At 36.1% G+C, this 19,844-nt stretch overlaps 1 protein-coding gene across 4 annotated transcripts in view; it reads left to right on the top strand.

Moving 5' to 3' along the window:
- MLLT10 (MLLT10 histone lysine methyltransferase DOT1L cofactor) overlaps positions 1-19,844 on the top strand; it is a 121,648-nt gene that overhangs the window by 59,094 nt on the left and 42,710 nt on the right. For all 4 annotated transcript variants that reach the window (XM_059841946.1, XM_059841953.1, XM_059841936.1 and 1 more), the window contains 2 exons: positions 3,755-4,010; positions 6,040-6,609. In XM_059841946.1, the coding sequence (XP_059697929.1) occupies positions 3,755-4,010; positions 6,040-6,609 (826 nt within the window). The remainder of the gene's footprint in view (positions 1-3,754; positions 4,011-6,039; positions 6,610-19,844) is intronic.

Here is a 19,844-nt window from a genome sequence, read left to right as displayed (position 1 = left end):
TTTGCTTGTGGGTTTTCTTTACCTAATCTGTTTGCTTCTTTTATTGAAATTTTTTATAGTGGTTCAAATCATCAGGAAAATTGGTGTTCAGCTTTTTATTGGTGTTTTTATTGGAAAATTGGTGTTCACAGGTTCCTAAGTGTAATTATGTCTTTTTAAAAAGTATCTACTGGATGCATGGAAGTGATTTTTTTTTTTCCTGCGCCTAGTTCCTCCAGTTAATTTTTTTCCCAAATCCTTTTAACACCATTTACAGGAATTTGCTTTTCTAGATTATAAACTTGTAATGTGTTCCTCAAAACTTTGAAATTTTAGTAATGAATCAAGATTTATTTTTTTCCAAGGTGAATATTTGGTTCAGAATATTGCATTAATGTATTCCTTTTATGTGTCCTGTTACCTGGAGTTGCTGGAATTGTTTTGAACCAGATCTCTATTTCACAGCAGTCTTTCTTTGTATTGAGGGCATGACTTTATTGTGATATGTAATCACTTCTGCTACCATAATGTTCCTGTGGAGGAAACTGAAATTTGAAATGAAATTTATTTTCCCTTTTTAAAGATGGTAAACCTTTGTAAATCCAGTGGTAATGACCATTTATGCAGGTGATGTCTTAAAGCATGTTTTGATCTGGCTGAGTGGTTTCTTTAGGTAGAATCATGAAAGAATGCATGATAAACTCAATTTACCTTCTGTTAGTGTAGTTGAATTGCCTGTTGGTTCTGCAGAATTTAATTCCAATAAATTTTTCTGAGGTTCCAGCCCCTGATATTTTGAGAGGCACTTTTGTGCATCCCTGTAATGTTGCAGCAAATGTTTTTCAGTCTGAATCAGTAAAGTTTGAAATAAGAAATGTCTGACTACTCTTAATGTAGTAGCGCTACATTTTTTCACTTTTGGGACATAGATATAGAATGTGTGAAGAAGAGCTACAATGACTTAGGAATTTGAATTCTTTGCTGCCTCTTCTTCTGCCTGCCTTCTTAGTTGGGAGGAGCCATCAGCCCTCTACTTACTCGTGGTAAAAAATTTCTCATGTTTTGAGCTTTGGCTCCCTCCAGCAGTGTGGGGAGATGGTAATTGAGGGTGATAGTCAGTTTGTCACTGGTTGCTCCTGCAGCTTCTTAAGGAGAAGAGTCCTCCCCCAGCTCCAGCATCCCTCCCATGGGAGACAGTCCGTCACAAACTTCTCCATCCTGAGTCCATCCCATGGACTGTGCTTCTCCATTGACTGCTGCAACATGGATCACTTCTCCACGGGGTGCAGTCCTTCAGGCACAGCCTGCCTCCAGTGTGGATCCTCCACAGGGTCACAAGTCTTGTGAGGAAACCTGCTCCAGCATAGGCTCCTTTCTCCCCAGGTCTCCAGGTTACCTGCCAGGAGCCTGTTCCATGGGATCACAGCCTCCTCTCTGGAATCCACTTGCTCTGGTGTGGGTTTCTTCCATGGGCTGCAGGTCAGTCTCTGCATCCCCATGGATCTCCGTGGGCTACAGGGGCACAGCTGCCTTACCATGGTCTTCATGGAATTCAGGGGAATTTCAGCTCTGGTGCCTGGAGCACCTCTTCCTTCTCTTTCTTCACTGACCTTGGTGTCTGTAGAGTTGACTCTCTCACCTGTTCTTGGTCCTTCTCCGGCCGCAGTTACATCTGCCCAATAACCCTTTTTTGTTTTTCCTTCTTCAGTATGTTGTCACAGAGGTGTTATAATGATTTCTGATGGGCTCAGCCCTAGCCAACGTTGGGTCAGTTCTGAAGCCACCTGGAACTGGCTCTCCTGGACATGGAAGATGCCTCTGGCAGCATCTCACAGAATCCTCCCCTATAGCCACCCCCCCCCACCCCCCCGCACTAAAACCTGGCCATGCAAACCCAGTGTTGGTTTTGGGGGCTTTTTGCTCGGACTCTGCTCTTACCATCTGGCATTTTTGTGGAGAATTACCTGCCGTGCTCCTTCCCCTCTCTGTGCAAGGGTACTGTCTTACACATCTGTACAGGGCTAAAGGCCACTCAAACCTTGGCACGTACTATGTGTACCGAGACTGATTATTGCATGTTTACCATAAATCCCCAGAAGTTTTAAGACTTGCTGCAGATGGATGGTGTAGCTCTTCAGGGTGCACAGAGTGATAGATGGAGAATGTAAAAATGACAGTAGCTCTCTGTGCTTAGGGTATATTTCATCATGTTAGTGTTTATGATTCTCTGACTAAGCATGTAGATTTCAGTTCACCTTATAGCACCTTCTGAAATGCAAATAGCTGTGGGAGCAAAATTTTCCAAAGCAGAACTGTGTTGTGCATGCATATTCTTCAAAATCTGCCAGGAGCGGGATTCAGACTTGCAGTCAAACCAAATCACAGCACAGTGTTTGCAAATTAATGCCTACTTGTCATTGCTTGGCCTGGTATGTAAATAGATTGAAGTATTTGCTTTCCTCAAAGCTTGTATATTTAGTTGTCTTCTGTCATTTGCAACTGAAAAGTAAGGTTTATGTAAATGTCTTATATATTTTAGTAAAATATGGAAAACTTTGTACAGCTGCTATACAAAGCTTTCTGTAAAGATGAAGAAACATTCTGGTGGAGGCATAAATTCAGCAAGCATCCCACTTGGGGCAGGGAAAATGTGTGTATATGCTCAATTTTAAGAGACACATGTTTGTGTGGTCTTCAATGGAGATAACTGTAGATACTACTTTGAATTTATTCTCTAAAGAACTGAAAAATAGACAAGCTCTTTTTGAACAGATGAGTAGTTTCTAGGTTTGATCTATATATTTTTAAAGAAGCCATTTTACTAGGTGTCTTGAGTATAAATAACAGTAGATTTTTTTTTCTTTTTCCTGATTTTGCTTTCATTTTCTTTCTTATGTTATTAAAATTCTGTTACCACAACTCCACATTTTTTTCAGTTGTGAGAACAATAATATTCCCTTGTATGGTTTCCTAATGTTGTACATGCAGTTTCCCTGCCCACCAAATTACTTTCTGTGAAACCTCTTTTGATAATTGTTCACCAAAAGGAACAATTCCGGTAAAATTTAACAGACAAATAATGGACCTAAAGATGAAATTTTTGAAAGCCCTGTGGAGAGTGTATGAGTGTAGGAAAAGGGCTAGAAATCTTGGGGGTGGGTAGGGGTTACATTGGGTGCTCAAGAGTGTTTTTGTACCTGTCAGAGAGCGGGTTTGAAGTAAGTGTGTCTTGGTCAGCTGTCTCATGTGTCTTCTTTACTTAGTGTTTCTTAAGGAATTGGATGAATGGGGGATGGTTCACATGTCAGGGAGCTGATATTGGTTTGGTGTTGAGGCTATAAAGTCTTAAAAATCCAAGTTCTTAGGTTTTGACACCTTGAACAGTTTCACTGCTGATGGAACATTTCCAGTTTAACAAAAAAGGCATAAAATTGTATGTTCAAAAAAGCATTAAAAGTTTATTTTCTAATTCTTAATTTTAAGCATTAAATAACAATATCCTATAAAGACCATACCCACGAGATTTTTCCATTTACCACAGTGAAATAAAAATTTCAAAGCCATTTTGCATTTTTTTGCAAAAAATGATGTTTTATGTACTTAAGTTGTTGGCTGAGAATCTTCAGAGTTCAGCTGCTGTAATTCCTGCTCTTTCTAGTTACAGTAGTACTTGAACACTTCTGTGTTCATTTAAAAGAATGAGGTCCTTTAAACAGTTGTTGGAGTTTTTTGTGTGACTTGTTTCTTTAATTTCTTCTCTCTTTTAAAATGCCAGACATACACAAGCACTAGCAACAACTCCATGTCAGGCTCCTTGAAGCGGTTGGAAGATACCTCAGCTCGATTTACAAATGCAAATTTCCAGGAAGTTCCTACACATGTTTCAAGTGGAAAAGATTCTTCAGAGGCTAGAGGGTCAGAGAGCAAAGGGAAGAAATCTGCAGGTCACAGCTCAGGTCAGAGGGGAAGAAAGCCTGGTGCTGGAAGAAATCCAGGAACAACTGTGACTGCAGCTAGCCCTTTTCAGCAAGGTACTGATTGTTAAGCAGTAACACAACTTCTGCTTTGACATGAATTAGAAATTTTTTGTATGCAGAACTTGAAAAATAGTTAATCTTTTATCTTCAATACTGGGAATGTTATTTCACCTTAGGGGAAAACCCATCTTTTTTCAGGGTAAAAATGTTGCTGTAACATGAAAAAGAAGGTTGTACATTTTAAAAAGGCAGAACTGATGCTTTTGGACTGTTAAGGTTTTCTCTTTAGCTGCAAACAGAAGTGTCTTTATGTGCCAGAAAGTTAATCTGGGGTAAACTGTATTATGAATTTGAGTCTAGAGGTCTTAGCTCTTTAAGAGAGTAATACTGATGTTTTTAGTCAGTGCACTGGCTAAAGAACAGTACTGGACTACCTAACGCATAGAATGCATTGGCCTCTCAATAATTTTTCAAGATGCAGATATTGAAAGTATATAATTTCCTTCAGAGTGAAAGACCATTCTACTTAATTGTTTTGTCATTGAAATATATGAACAGAAGGTATGTAAAAAGTATGTAAGGTTATTTACTTTATGTAGTACAAAATATGTTACTTTTTGAGCTTGCTAAAACCCATTACATGTACTATGAGCACTTCTTAAAAGCACATTTTATTATGGCATCTTCATGATGAAGATGAAAAATGATTTAAAAAATCAAAGGGTTTTTAAAAAATTCCTTAATTATTAAAACATGTTATTTGGAAACGCAACATGCTAGGTCTTCTGTAAAGTAATTTTTAGTAATTTTCACTGCAGTGTGTGGTAGTTGACTGTTGTTTATGCTTTGTGGTGGTGATTTTCCTTTTGAGTTTATTTATGCAGTGAACACTTGTAAATTTGTCTAGAGCTCTTTCAATATTTCAGGGTTTTTTTCTTGAAAGAAGAGGAAGTTTTTTTTTGTTTAATTTCTCAAAACTTTGAAAATTGCCTTCTGGAATTCCTCATTTAAAGAAAAGTCTTACTGCAGATTGCAGAATAGATCTTTATTATGTGCATTCATTTTCTTCTGGGCTGCATTAAGTGAAGCTGATATAACTTATTTAAAATACAAAACAATGATATTTTAATTTTTAAAATTAGCTGTATTTATGTAAATTTTGTTTTAAATGGAATTCTTAATAATGTTGAGTGGAGTGCTAATGATAAAACACTAGTTTTTAAAGAACATGAGGTTTTTTATGCCTAATGACATAGTTAGGAATATTTTCTTGATGTTGTCATCAGTCTGAATTCTGTGAAACGTACCCACAGGCACCCACCTGTATAAAACCAGTGAATTTTAGTGCAAGTGGATGTTTGTATTTCCCAAGAGTGCTTCTTTTTCTGCCTTGAATGCAGTAATACAGTGATGAAATGACTGCATTCCAAGTACTGAAGAAGGAATGTAATTTTATTACACAAAAGATCTTTATGGTTCTGTGACAGCGCTAAAGAAGTCTTAAAATGCCAATTTCATACACTGTTTTTCACTTTCTCTCTTATACTTTTGAAAAATATGTCTTCTATGGAACTCCTCCTCAGCTGGGGAGAATTAAACCCAATTGTTGTTGTTCCCTTGACCTGTGTCAGACTCTTGATTTTAGGCAGAATGGTAAGGAAGGTTGCAGGCATAGTGTATATGTGATCATAGCACATTTCTATCTGCTTTCTTTTTATATATCTGTATGTTCAAAAAAAACCTGCTCCAATTTGCACCAAGTGTTTGTTATGGCTTCAAAACATGATGGATGTTAAAGGTGCCTAAGCAACAAAATTGTTATTCTTCTTTTATTCATTTTCACCTTGTTTGTGCCCCAGATGCAAATTTGAATCTCAGACAGGAATCTGAGAATCATATCCAGCAAAGTGAAGATCAGCAGGAGAACCAATCCAATGAGTTATTTAAAGAATTCTTTAGCTCTTGGTAAAGCTTTTCGTAAAGTCCTTTCACATAAATTTTTTTTAATCTAAGATCATAATACTTCCATCGGTTTTTCATCGACTACAGGGAAAAACATAATTGTACTTCTTTCTCTTTTTAGGAAGCTTTTTGGGCACTCCTGGAAGCATAAAGTCATCTTCTGGAAGTTCAGTTCAGTCTCCCCAAGATTTTTTGAGTTTTACAGACACAGATCTGCGAAGTGACAGTTTCACACATTCTCAACAGGCTTCATCAACCAAAGATGTACATAAAGGAGAGGCTGGGAGCCAAGAGGGAGGAGCCAATTGTTTCACTTCCTTAATTGGTCTCCCTTCATCATCAACAGCTGTTCCCCAGTCTAAAAACTTTGACAGCTCACCTGGAGACATAAGTAATTCAAGCCTTACTTCTACAGCATACAAACGAGCTCAAACTTCTGGACTAGAAGAAGAAACTGTAACAGAGAAGAAACGGAAAGGAAATAAGCAAAGTAAACATGGGCCTGGTAGACCTAAAGGAAATAAAAGTCAAGAAAGTCTTTCCCATCTTTCAGTTTCTTCTGCTTCCCCAACTTCATCTGTGGCATCTGCTGCAGGAAGTGTGACAAGCTCTGGTCTTCAAAAATCTCCAACTTTGCTCAGGAATGGAAGTTTACAAAGTCTTAGTGTTGGTTCATCTCCAGTGGGTTCAGGTAGGCATTTATTGGATTTGTTTTTTTTTTTACCTCAAAATATGTTTTTACTATTTTAGCTATAATTCTGCGTATGCTTTTCAGGAACATAGTATCATTTAAAGTATCATGAAAATCACACTGGGGGAAAAAGGACTGTTGGAAAAGTAAGTTTTGTTCCATGTATAGGTGCCACTGTGCTGTAGGTGGCTGTAGTAGATGGACCTGTGGTGTATTGACCTAGAGGCTATATCAATGCAGGTTTTGAAGCTGTAGAGGGAAAAGTTGCATGTAAATAGGTTCTTTGAAAATTATGTGTGACAGGTTTAGCTGAAAAAAAAAAAAAGATAGAATGGACTTTATTGTCTGTGTGTTCTGTTACACAGAGAAAACAAAATTGGTACTTGGGTATGTCAGCTTTGCTGAATGCATCCCTCAGTTCCATTTTCCCAATTTAGCTTAACTGAAAATCAAAATATCTACATGGAGAATGACCAGTTTAAACGTGTAAAATTTTATTCTGAGTCTGGACTCCTGTGCAGCTGGATGACATTTTCATATTGTCGTGTGCTGTTTAGCAGTTGAAATTGGCTGGTTTGTTCTTCCTCTGTTCTAAATGTTCTGCGCATCTGGGGCTGTGAGAGGCTTTCTGTTTCCAGCAAACCTGTGTGTGGAATGGCCTGGCAGGATACTCTTATCTACCAAAGTCTTTGTTGCTCTGAAGTTTCTTTCAAAGCTTTTGTGATGTAAAAAATAGCAAATTATCTCACTTTTGAAACTTCAAAATTTTGTCCTTTTTTAAATTTTTTTTTTCTTAAATTTTCTTTTTCTTAATTTTTCTGATTTGGGGGAAGAGAGAAATGGAGCTTGAATACTTGCTTCTGGGGAGGGTTTTATGCTATTTGTATTGTATGCTTTCACTCTATAAGCAAGAAATATTTTTAAAATATACATAGTTCAGGGGAAGAACCCCTGTATTTCTTTCAGAACAAGGCAGGTACTTAAAAACTTGATGTTAAAGCCACATTGTTTTAAAGCAGTTAGATACAAATGATCATTTTTATTATGTGTAATAATGGCAATAGCAATAGCAACTCTATTAAAAAATACTTTTCCTATATTAAAATCAATGGAGAGAAATGGCATATGACAAAACTTCATAGTTCACTATTTATCTTTCTGTTTAAAATACAGTTTTAAGAACATGTTTATTTCTTATCAGTTACAAACAGTGAGCATCTAACAGATTCATATCAGTGTTCTGACTATTATGGTATGGGCTTTCTTTATTCCTTTATGATCTCTTTGAGCGGGATTGTGTATTGTTGTACTTGGGGTAGGAGATAGAAGTACAAGGTCTTGGTTTGAAGTGAATGACTCATGTTTCCCCTCTTATATTTATCATAGAATATTCTGCTCTCATCAGCTCCTTGAACAGACTTTTCCCTGTCCAGATCCATTCTTGCCTCCTTTGTCCTCTTCATTACATCTCTTCCATCTAGAAAATGCCAGTGATAATGTTAAACTCTTTGTAAATAAATACACAGATGGAAATACTGTTCCTGGTTTATTACTTTCATTGTGATATTCAACCTATAGTTTCACATCTATTAAGTATACTTAGATTCTTGGTGGCCAGCATTAGACCTGTCCTCTAAAACAGTGATATTTTCTGAGAATGCCAAAGAACGTGGATATGAATAAAGAACAAACAAAATTCATAAACAAAATCACCCTAAGAAAACCAAGAAAACCCAGAGATACAAAAACAAATGGGATTGTCTTTGGGCACGAGCTCTAAATTTGTCCAGAAGCTTCTGCTTGAATCACAGCTTATTTTGTAATGTACTCTTCTCCCTCATCTCCTGTTTTTCTTACGGTTGTTGTGCTGCTCTCCTTGCTTCATCATAAGTATTTTTTGGTTTAGCAACCCAATATACAACAATTTTTTGTATTGCAATGAAGAAGGACATATGAGTATTACCAGTAATATCAGAAACATGTATTTTCTCAGGAGTAATGTGCTAGTGTTTCTGTTTTCAATGTGCCCACTACATTGTTGAGTAACAAGGTCTGACAAGTGAATCTAAATTATTTGATCCAAGCCTCCAGATAAGATTTTGTGCATGTAAATGTAGTGAGTGGAAACACAGAGTACTCAAGTCAAAAAGTTTTTATTGCCTCTTACTTGGAATTACCTGGATACCTCAAAGAAGCCGAATCAGGAATGAGCTAGACCATACTAAACAAAACTTCTGAGGCATTTTTGCAAGAATCTCCTCTTTTTTTAAAATAGTCTTCCTAACAGCAGCTATCTAAAGCTATCATTCTCTTTCAATTTTCTGAAGAGTACTTGCTGAGATCCATAAAAATTATGAAAAACATGACTTCACAGATTTATGATAATCGTGTCCATAATTAATGTTCATATGAGATGAAGTGTGAAGGGAAGCTTATTTTATAAGGTAACACAGATTCATCATGTGCTATTTTACATAATTAGATGTCTTCCCAAAAAGTTTTACTCAGAGTATGTTCAGCTAATTTTGTAGAAATAGTTGTCATTTCCAAAGTTATCCAGTCCAATGGGTTTCTCTTCTCCTGCTTAATAACAGAAATGTACATGAATATTGGTATAATATAAGGACATGTTATTAGAAGCTGTTACAACACATACACTCAGGTTGTGTTTGCCACGCAACAGATCTGGTATGTTCAAGGTTAAACTTAAATGTTCAATCTTTATGCTCTCTGTTATTTTTTCTGAAGTGTATTTTTAACCTGACAGGAAGCATTTTATGCATTACTTTAACACTGTATTCACAGGAAAAAAAATTAACTGCTAAAAAATGAAATAAAATTTAAATTGGTAGGGTGATATGGAATTTTTGCAGTAAATTAACATTTTACTAATACCTTCTTAAAAAAAAAACCACCAAAGTTCTTTAGATATAAGCTCATTTACAAACCATGCTTCTCTTTTTTTTGAGAATTCACAAGCATTTAAAGTTTATTGTCTAAAAAGGTCTAAGTTATTGGAAGAGTTACATAAAGCTGATAATGGTTCACCCCAAATAGGGTTGGTCTTTGAGTGGTTTCAGGATCTGAATCTTTTAATAGGGGAAAGTGTTTGTTGATTTCATCTGAACTCAGCTATTTTACAGAGCTATCTAAATTTCCAAGTCAAAGCTGTCCAATCTGTATTCTCAGGATTAAGTTCATTCTCCGAATCCTTCTAAGGAATAACATTTAAAGATTTCTAGTCTAGTATTGTAAAGCATTTAGAGCTTGTGTCCCTCAGCAACAGGAAAAAGAACATTTTGTGTGATGTACAGTACCTTCTGACATTTGTGGAATAATGTAGCAATGTAAAATGGAAAAAATCAAGGATCAGAAGTTGTCTGAAATTTCTGTTTCATGGTAGATAAGGTTCTTGTGCAGTTGTCTTCCAAGTTCAGCTTGGATACTTGCTGCTGAATTCTTGCAGTGCTTCAGGCACTTCTCTGTCTTTCCTGGTTCTGCTCTTGATTTCAAATGTACAACAAATTGTATAGTATCAACTTCAGTAGCTGAGGACTTCAGGGGATTATTTGCTTCAATATTTTAATTTCCGTAAAATTGATTTTATGTCGTTATGTGTCCTGTGAACCCTAAAAAAAGCTTATAATTTTTTTTCTTTAAGAAGACTGGAAAAGATTAAATTACCAAGTGGGCCCGAAATGGTTAGCCCGTTATTTCAGCACCCTTACTGTGTCCATCTTCTGGAATTCCTTTTTCCTGACTGAGGTGAAATTAGAATTTGTCTTTCTACATTTTTATCTCTGCATCATATGTATTCTGCCCTTAGCCAACTTTCAGTATGCTCTGGTTGGTAATTCTAGACACTTTTTGGAATAAAAGACTCATCCAAACCCAGTATTGTATTTTATCAAAGCAGTATTTCAAATTCTCGAAACTGTTAATGCTTTTGGTGCAGGTCCCTCTGAGCTGATCTTGTCTTGTGCAGTCAAGTTTCAGCTTTGTATATGAGTTTGCTAAATGCTTCAGATTAGTTCCACGTATTTTTTTGCTGTTTTCCCATCTGATTCAAGCAGTGCTGAAACCTTTGTCAGTGTTACACAGGTTATGCTGTGCAAGATCATTGTACTGTTAAGCTCATTGTTGCCCTGATGACAAGTGAGTTTCATTCTCATTGAGGTACAAAGTCCCTCAGTACTTATGTTGAATCTTCATGATGCTGTGTTTAAAGTTTGACTTAGTAGCTGAATCTACTGAGAGAAAGAGTTTAGGAAAAATTATTCTGAAACAGTTGGGGCTACTATGTTTATCTGCAAAAGTGCACCAAAGCACTTTTGGTGAAGTCTTGCTGCGTTATATTCTATCTACTCTGTTTGTATTCAGAGTAGATAGAATATAAAGAACTTGATACTAATTGATACTAATAGATACTAATGGCATTTAAGGACTAAGCAAATGGTATAGAAAGCACACAAGGCAAAATCAATGCCTGGAGAATTTCATTCTTCATATTTAGACCGAACAGAAGTGGTGTTGAGATTGGTGAATGATGTACAAGATGAAAATGTTAAAATTGGTGATTGTTGGTGTAGAAAGCATGGAGATGTTCATCAGGTAACAGGGAGGAAATCACATGAGGAAGTAGCTTATGAAAATGGGTATTATAATGAAATGCATCAAAGTTCTTCAGTAAAACAGTTGTTATCAGCAGCTACAGCCAGAAGTATTAACATTTCCTAATGATGAATACCTTGTACTTCCATGCTTTTAGACTGTCAGTGTTAAATTTTAGTAAGTCTTTAAAACTCATGAAGTTATAAGAGAGACTGACAAGTAGTTAATGTTATGCAATTAGGATGTGTCTGACAGAAGAAAGGAAGATTTTAAGACATATAAAGGTGTAATGATTAGTGGTGGATATTGAGAGTTATGGAACATAACTTATTGGATTTTATTGTATTTTATTTATTTTTTATTTTATTTTTTCACTTACTGGATTTTATTTCCTAATTTTTAATAGAAGTGGCATAGTAGGTGTCTACATTTCAATTGATACAGCATGACATTTTAAATAAAGACTTGTAATGCTAGGAAGTCAGCAAATCCTTCCATTAACTGTAATTAATAGGTAAGTTTCAATTTTATTTTGTTCATAGACTTACTAAACCAATGTTTACTTCGTTTTGTTATTTCCCCTTTTGCTCAGTTGGTCAGAGCATGGTGCTGTTAACACCAAGGTCACAGCTTAGATCCTCAGGTCACCAAAGGGTTGGACTCAGCAGTCTTTGTGGGTCCCTTCCAATTCAGAATAGTCTGTGGAATCTATTGGAAAATGCTGCAATTTTTGAGAAAGTCTGGTTATGAGGACAGCATAAAATGAATCTCTTGGTCAGCAGCACAAACTAAGAGTTATGTTGGTAGAGCTGAAGTAGAAGATTATCTTAGAAAGATGGATGTATACTTGCAGGATAAGGATGGCCTTCTGGGGAAAGAAGGACTGTAGAGAAAAAGGATAAAGGTGATTAATCAGTTGTGCTTGAGTTTGCAGTGCTGAGCTGTGTTTAAAAATGTTTTAATGCATAAACAGCAAGCTAATGGGAAAGGCAGCTCTGCATTTAGAGTGTGTCTGGTCTTTGAATACTACATATGGTTCTGCAGTTTGCTCTGTGTAAAGAAAAGAGCTACGAGAAGGATTCAATGGCTGGAAAAAGCACATTATTGGAGAACAGCTGAGGAGTGAGTTTATCAGACATGGATATCATATAAGGAACTGAAGACTGGTACAATGATCCTTAACCTAACAAAGAAGTAAAACATCATCAAGTGAGAGAAAGTAATAGTTGGACAAATTTCAGTTCTGAAAATGTATTTTCTAGAAGATACAGTTTAGTCAAACATATACATTTGATTCGCAGCTGCAGGAGTTCTAGAGGTAAGAAGTCAGTGTGCTTGCAAAGATCCTTGTTTGGTCCTTACCTGTGAACCAAATTCTGTGCTGTAATTTCCCTTTGATTTTTAAAAGAAAATGTAGCATACTGCATCTGTTTAGCATATGAAATAGTTTGTAACTGGGCAAATAATGCATTTCAAAATACAGTAGTTAGTAGTAAATTTTCAGGCAGCACGGGTCTGCTAGAATTAGTCCCCAGCATAGTATGGTCTATGCTTTTATCATGATGAGATTGAGAAGTTAAGTCATCTTTGCTGCTTGCTCTGAAGGTTCAGAGTGGTTTCTGAAAATGTATGTTGTAAAAAATGTACTTGGATGTAATAAATAAGAATTTCTTAATTAAGAAGGCTGTGGAAAAAAATACTGAACAATGAACCTTCTAACAGAGATGTGTTTTAAAAACAGTTCTGAAAAACTTCTGAATAATGATGGAGAACTGAATATTATTATACTTTAGGGGGCAAAAAAGGTTATTATCATCACTGTGACACTCATTTCAAGAAGGGATAGAAAAATTACATCACAATTAATTGAAATTACTCCGCATATGTTGCAGGTAGCCAAGTACTATATTTATTTATGGTGCTAATTTCCTCTTAAAATATGACTGTGAATATGAAAGTTGAGAAGAGGCATACAATGATTAATATATTTAAAACATGCTTTCAAAGAGTCTGAAGCTCTTTGGTAGACTGGAATATCTTGAATTTGAGAATATTTCAATTTACAAAAACGTTTAGAAGCATGATCATAATTGTTATGCAAAGAGAAGTACTCTTCCTGGTCAAGATTTTTTTCGTATTTGGGTACTGGTAATTGCCGTTTTCTGGTTTGTTAGTTGGTTTTTTCGTGTGGTTTCTTGTTGTTGTTGTTGTTTTAAGTTAATGGAAAAGTACAGTATAGTGCTTAATTGGATGGGCTGCTGAAAACAAGAAATGTTCAGCCTGTTCCACTCTTGAAGTCTCCAAGCTGCCTGACTTTCTGTGGAAGCACTGTTTTGTGCATGAGATGCAAATCAGCTGCCCTCTGAGTGTTGCAAGACCAGAAGCTCTTGGAACATGGCTTTGAAACAGAATTTGATTTAAAACAAGGCAAAGTTTTCCTTTTGCAAAAAATTACAAATTTTTTGGTTTTGAGTGAAAACAGATGGAAGGGCATTCTGAAGTGAAAAAATAATGGCCCAGGGAAGGGAAGCTCTAATAACGGGGATAGAGTTGCCATGTCAAGCTGCTAAGGCTTGCTAATTTTGGAGAAGATCTTGGCAGCTGTGGAAATTACATGACTAGTTAATTGTTGTATGAGAATGTGTTTGTTAGGTTAAAATAGAAATTTTGAAGATTATATCTTTAAACTAGGCTCCAGAAATTATGGTGAGTCTGGACATTAGCTTCTATTTAAATTTCAAAATATGTCATTATTTATTTATTTTTTTATACTCTGACAGTCAACAGGAAATAGTATATTTAAATTATGAACTTGTAATACATTTCAGATGCTAAAAAAACCTACAACAAAGCAAAAAAATCAATATGGGAAAGGGAATGTGTGTTTTCTTGACTTACCTTTTAGGTCTTTCATTTAATAACAAAGAAAATTTTGGTAGTTACTAATTATGGGAGAGAGACATAGTTTTAAACAGCTTAGCAGAAAGAGGTAAATATTTCTAAACTGTTTGAAATACTGGTTTTATTCAAGCTTTGTGAGTCTTCTACCCAAATATTAATTTTAAAAAAAAACCCCAAGAAATTCTACAGGTCTAGATTTTGCCCATACAGAATTATTTGTGGAACTAGCATATAAATACAAACTTTTTGAAACGTAATAAGTATCTTTTTGATTACACTGACTGTTTATTACTTGTATCTATACTGGCAGAGAAGAAAATGGATTGGGAAGGGCTAAAAGGCTACTTAAGTTTCTGTACTTACTACTTTCCAAATTTAGCTGTAAATCTGTTTTGTTTGGTAAGGGAAGGTTTTCAGAGAAGTTCATGACCTTTTTGTAAACTGCTTGCATTTATATTATATTTAACTCATAAGCCTACAAAGTGCCTTGTATATATTTGGTGTTAGGTTTGAACTCCTGAGAAAAACTAACTTACTTTAGGCCTGGGTAATCTGCATAAACAACGCTGTATGAACGAGATCTGGCTGACAGTTTTGCTACTATTGTAGTCTGCCTAGTGAAGAAAATAAATTGCCTGCTTTTCCAGTGGCTGATGGTCTTTGCAGATACATGGAGTAAAACTATGTGGTGTTATCATTATTACATTAAAAAAAAAGAAAAGGGCAGAAAGAGAAAATGTAATGAAACTTCCAGTTTTGTGCTTAGATTGTGGTAGTTCTTTAACTCTTATTATAAAACTAATAATTATAATTTTAAATAGAGCAGGGGAATAAGGAGATGCTGTGAAGCAATTAGGGTTTCTGTCCTGTCAGGTGTCATTGTTGCAGAATTTGGCATTTGCTTTAAAGGTGTACCTCTTTTCTGAAGATCAAGGATATATTCCTTAATGCTATTACTGCTTGGAAAATAAAGTCAGATACAAGTGTTTGCTTACTTGTAACTGTTTAGTTCCTAGAACCTCCTTTAAAATGGCTTAACTTAAAAAAAGGACTTTGAAAATTGTATCAAATGAAGAGGGTTTTTTTGTGTATATATGTGTATATATTTTAAAATGAAAATATTCATCTTCTTGAGTGTGAACATTTTTCAGCATCTGCAGTCAATTACTAGAGTATGGCATTCTTTGTAAGTCAAATGTGAGATAGCAATCAGTCTTTTTACTCCATAAAATCTGTTAAAGGTGACATGGGAACAGAAAAAAGTGCGTGTGGGGGAGGGTGGAGAAGAGGCTTGACTATAAAAGGAGCAGTAGGGTTTTTTACCCTTCCTTGAAAATTGTACTTTTTAGATCTTACAGACTTTCAAGTCTTTCAGAAATCAAATATATCTGAAAAATAAGTGATGTGTATGTGTTGATAGTTCTTGAAGCATTTTTGTCCTTCTGAAGATTGTCCAATTCATATGGTAAAATGTTTTTTGTTGTTGTTGTCAGTCAGAGGTGACAACACTACAGTCAGGTTTTTAAAATCAGAAGGAAGTGTACTTAGCATTTAAATTTTCCATTTATTTGATGTGAAGAGCTGCAGTGCCAGAAGTTAAACTGACTAAGGTTGTCTCAGGATTATATCTGGGGAGAGGCTGTGATGTCTAGAGATGTTGTTGATTATCATAATAATTTCTGCAATTCCCTTGTAAAGTTTCAAAAAGAAAAGAAAAAAAATTAGAAATGCTAACATAATACAGTGGCATAAAAAAGACTAGTTACCTTAAAATAATTGAGCTTTTCAGTGAAGGATGTTGCTCAGGGACAAATCCATTAAGACTTAGAATGGAGAGATTCCTGTGACACTCATATAGGATGACTCTCACATTCATATAGGAGCTATACTGCTTTTTAAAACAAATATAATAGGGCTAAGTGTCTGATTATCAAGTCACTATGCTACCTTCATATGTAAGTAATTTATTTTTCTTCCTTAAGCAGGTTATATGGGTGTGATAAGACTAAGCACAGCAGCTTTCTGATCCTCTGGGTCGCCTGTGGTGCTGCAGCGTGTCACTTGGCACAGTGCTGCAGCACATGCACCCCTGCAATTCTGACTCTGTAGTGGAGCATGTGCAGCCAGGTGGGCCCCTGGTAGCTCCATGTGCATAAAGAAGTGTCCTTATGGACAGTAAGTGACAGTGTGTCCCAGGGACTTTGGACTGTATGGCATTCTGATACTGTACAAACATTACCTGTGCCTGCACGATCTGCATGTACATCCATCTGAATGGGAGCTCATTTTTGATAAATCTCCCCAGCATGATCAAAATGCAGAAAATTGGCAGCAGTATTTCCAGAAAGTTACTCAAATAAAACTCTCTTTCAAGAATATTAGGCATACCTGAAAAGCTGTTGTAGGAAATTGATGTACAGGTATGCCATATACACAAAGTGTGCTGTTAAAATTCTTAGCAGAACAATTCTTGCAAGAGCTTTTGTGCTGGTAATGCAGGAAATAGTAAGTGAAATAAACTATTTTCTATTCTTAGAAAAGCTACTTCTTACCCGATACTGAATGTAAAGCCATTTTTTGTCCATTTGAACCAAACCGGGATTTAACACCTAGTTTAGATGCAAACTCATTGCTTCATATTGCTCTTTATATACTTTTTATTCAGCTTTTAAATAGAAGTCTTCATCTTTCAGTGTCAGATTTGGTAGATATGTGAGAAGGCCATAAGTAAAACAGGAAGAAAACCATTTGACAGTGATCTAGCTTGCTGCCTATGTTTTTGTGAGAGAATTATGTGCAGTGGTAGAAGGTTCAGAAAAGGGTCCTCACTAACCTAATTAACAGGAAGAAATGGAAAATTTTGGTAATGAAAAAAGTGAGTGAGCATCTATGTTCTTTGGACCAGTATAGCTCTAGAAAGCTGAGTGGAGAAGGGATTTGTGGAAGCTGGTAATGGAACTGAAGAGTGCGAACATGGGACTGGGACTTCTGCATGAATAATCCTCTTAGATCCTACATACTTGACTTGGTTTTATTTCTGTTTCCCATTGTTTATTTGTTTTGAACATCTGTGAGATAAGAATGACTAGAGATTCCAAGTAAATTAAAAAAATCTCAACAGAGCCTCCCCCAGCAAACAAACAAAAAACCAAACACACCCCTTATTCCTCCAAATGAAAAAGTGGCTCATAACCTGTCAGTATAGTTAGCTTTTACATAAGAATGTTAAATGCAAATTGTTGGAATTTGTTTTGTGGGGGTTTTTTCACCTTTTTTTTTCCTTAAAGCTTGATAACTGTCATGGACAAATGCCTAATCTAATGGATTTTGGGCTTGGTTACAACAAATAACATCCTTCCTAGGGACAGAGCCACTAGTCTTTTTTTCTGTTGTGGAGTAGTGGTAAGCTGAGAATGGAACTTGAGGTTTTTTATGCATAACCAATTCCCTTAAAAACAAGTAATGAACAGCCAGAGGGCGGTGGGTTGGATGTAGGTATTAATACTGAGTCATTTCAGAAATTGAAATGAATGAGCTGGAAGCATTTAAGTTTTTTTCTGAGCAGAATTGATTTTAAGGAGGAATAATTGTAAGGTTCTAAGTAAAGCAAACAACAGCAACTGTTGTAAGGATTGGATGAAGAGAGGAAAGATTTAGCCAGGACTGAGAGGAAAGTACGGGAGGCACCAGAGATGGCAAATAAACTAAAACAATGAGAAGTGAAGTTCAGATATTACCGCATATATATATATATATATATATATATATATATATATATATATATATATAGTGTTACCATTCACTGTCCCTAACTTTTCTCGACACCTTAGCATGTTGAATTTCAATTTGGCTGTACATTGTAGCAGAAAACTGGGTGGCTGGGAGGGGATACTTCAGTGCAGGAGTCAGGAAAGACCTAGCTGCCAATAAAGGCAGTTACACAGGAACCAAGACAGTAGCTCTTTTTTCCTTCCAGAATAAAACACCTTTTTTCATCTGCCTTCTACTAATTTATGGAGTGTGGAAGGGAGTGGTGGTAGGGGAACAGTTCTCCTTCTGTTCTGTGGAGAGGCTTGGGGGGAGTCTAGAATTAGCTCCATCAGTCACAAGCAGGGCTGATCTAGTGTTGGCCCTTTCTTATGTAATTGGATGAGGTCTGTGGTAGAACAGCTAGTGTTTTGTTAGCTCTTTAACTGCATCTCTTCCTCATTTATCTATGGTTATCTTAGAGTAGCAAATTTTTTATTGGGGTATATCTGGTCTATTCTGCTTTGAAACTTTCTCATACCTCTTGAGTGATGTTTTGGAATACATTGTTTGTGATTGCTTGGATTAGTGGTGGCTCCTGTTTGGTACAGTTTTAAAGAAGCAAAAGCAAAAGGTATAGCTTTGGCAGTCTAGGGCTGAGTTTGTTGGAATAAAATAAAAAATAAGGAAGAGGAAAGAAAAAAACCCACCACTACCCCAAGCTTCCTTCCAAACCTACTCAAAGGTTCCTTAAATTTGAAAGGGACTTTCTTTAGTGTTGGAAGCAATGATGGATCAAAATGGCTGCTATTTCTTGTGCACAAAAAATTGAGCATAACTGGAGAGAATGGATACAATTATAATCAAATAAAGGTTGTGGTGAGTAGGTGTGGGTGAAATGATTCTGCACTCAAGAGTGGCAGGCTGCAGTTGCATTGTGTCCTCTGCACCTGAGAAAGAATTTGTCTGTATAGTATAATGTGATTCCAGTCATATCAGCTCTGTGCATTTAAGTAATTTATTCCTTGTAAATTATGAGTGTATTTTTGTATTTTGTTAGTTCTCTGAAAACTGTTAAGACGGTTATTTAAGATTATCAATTTCATTTATTTCAGATTAATGCACGTCTGTCAAAAATCATTCAGAATTTTGTACATTGTGTGTTTTTTCTGTACCACAAAATTTAAATCCCCGAACATTAGTATTTATGTTTTTTAGAGATCAGACTTTGTAAATTAATGTTTTAGTTAAGATATTCCAAATTTTAGAAGTATTTCCATTGACGTACCTTTGGCTAGTTATTTTAGTCAGTGGATAAAAGTCAAGGCTTTTAAATTTTTTGAAATTCCTTCTTAGTTAGTTTTGTAATCTTTGAGTATGAATGACAAAAGTTTAAGATGTCTTTGTTCCTTTTTTTGAAATTAAGATGTTCAGAGGGCCCTTCAGAAGAGTTAAAAATGGCTTATGGCAGCAATGTTTAGTATATTCCAGTTGTGACAAGAGTAAAAAGAGAAAAATAAAGCATTAAATGTAGTTGCCCTGTTGGACCCCAAATAGTTACTGCAGTCAGATCTCAGAGGCTGATGCAGATATAAAATTCCCCCATGGGAGTATGACAGAGGTGTTCACCCCACTGTGGCCTGTAAAATCATTTGATTACCAAGTCAAACCAGATGTGTAAACTGAGGGCTTTGTTCCTTAGTAGTGTGACAGAGTGAAGGAGCAGACAGAAACAAAAATAATTCTGTAGTCATGAGGTCATTATCCTGAGCAGGAATAAGCTGGTGGGTTAAGTGGAAGAGGGCTGGCATCAGCATGGCTGCCACCACTCTGCAGCTGGGCATTACAGTGCTGTGGTGGCTGTGTTGGAGACTTCAGCTGCACGGCAGAGGATGTGAGTGTGTTCTGGCACTTCAGGATCAGAGATCAGTACTCTCTAAACACCCCAACCCACGAAGGAAAGGAAGTTCATGTGA

The sequence above is a fragment of the Haemorhous mexicanus genome, chromosome 1 (assembly GCF_027477595.1).
Source record: "Haemorhous mexicanus isolate bHaeMex1 chromosome 1, bHaeMex1.pri, whole genome shotgun sequence".
Taxonomy (NCBI): Eukaryota; Metazoa; Chordata; class Aves; order Passeriformes; family Fringillidae; genus Haemorhous; species Haemorhous mexicanus.
The sequence above is the reverse complement of the archived record's forward strand: the minus strand, read 5'-3'. Positions and strand labels throughout refer to the sequence as shown.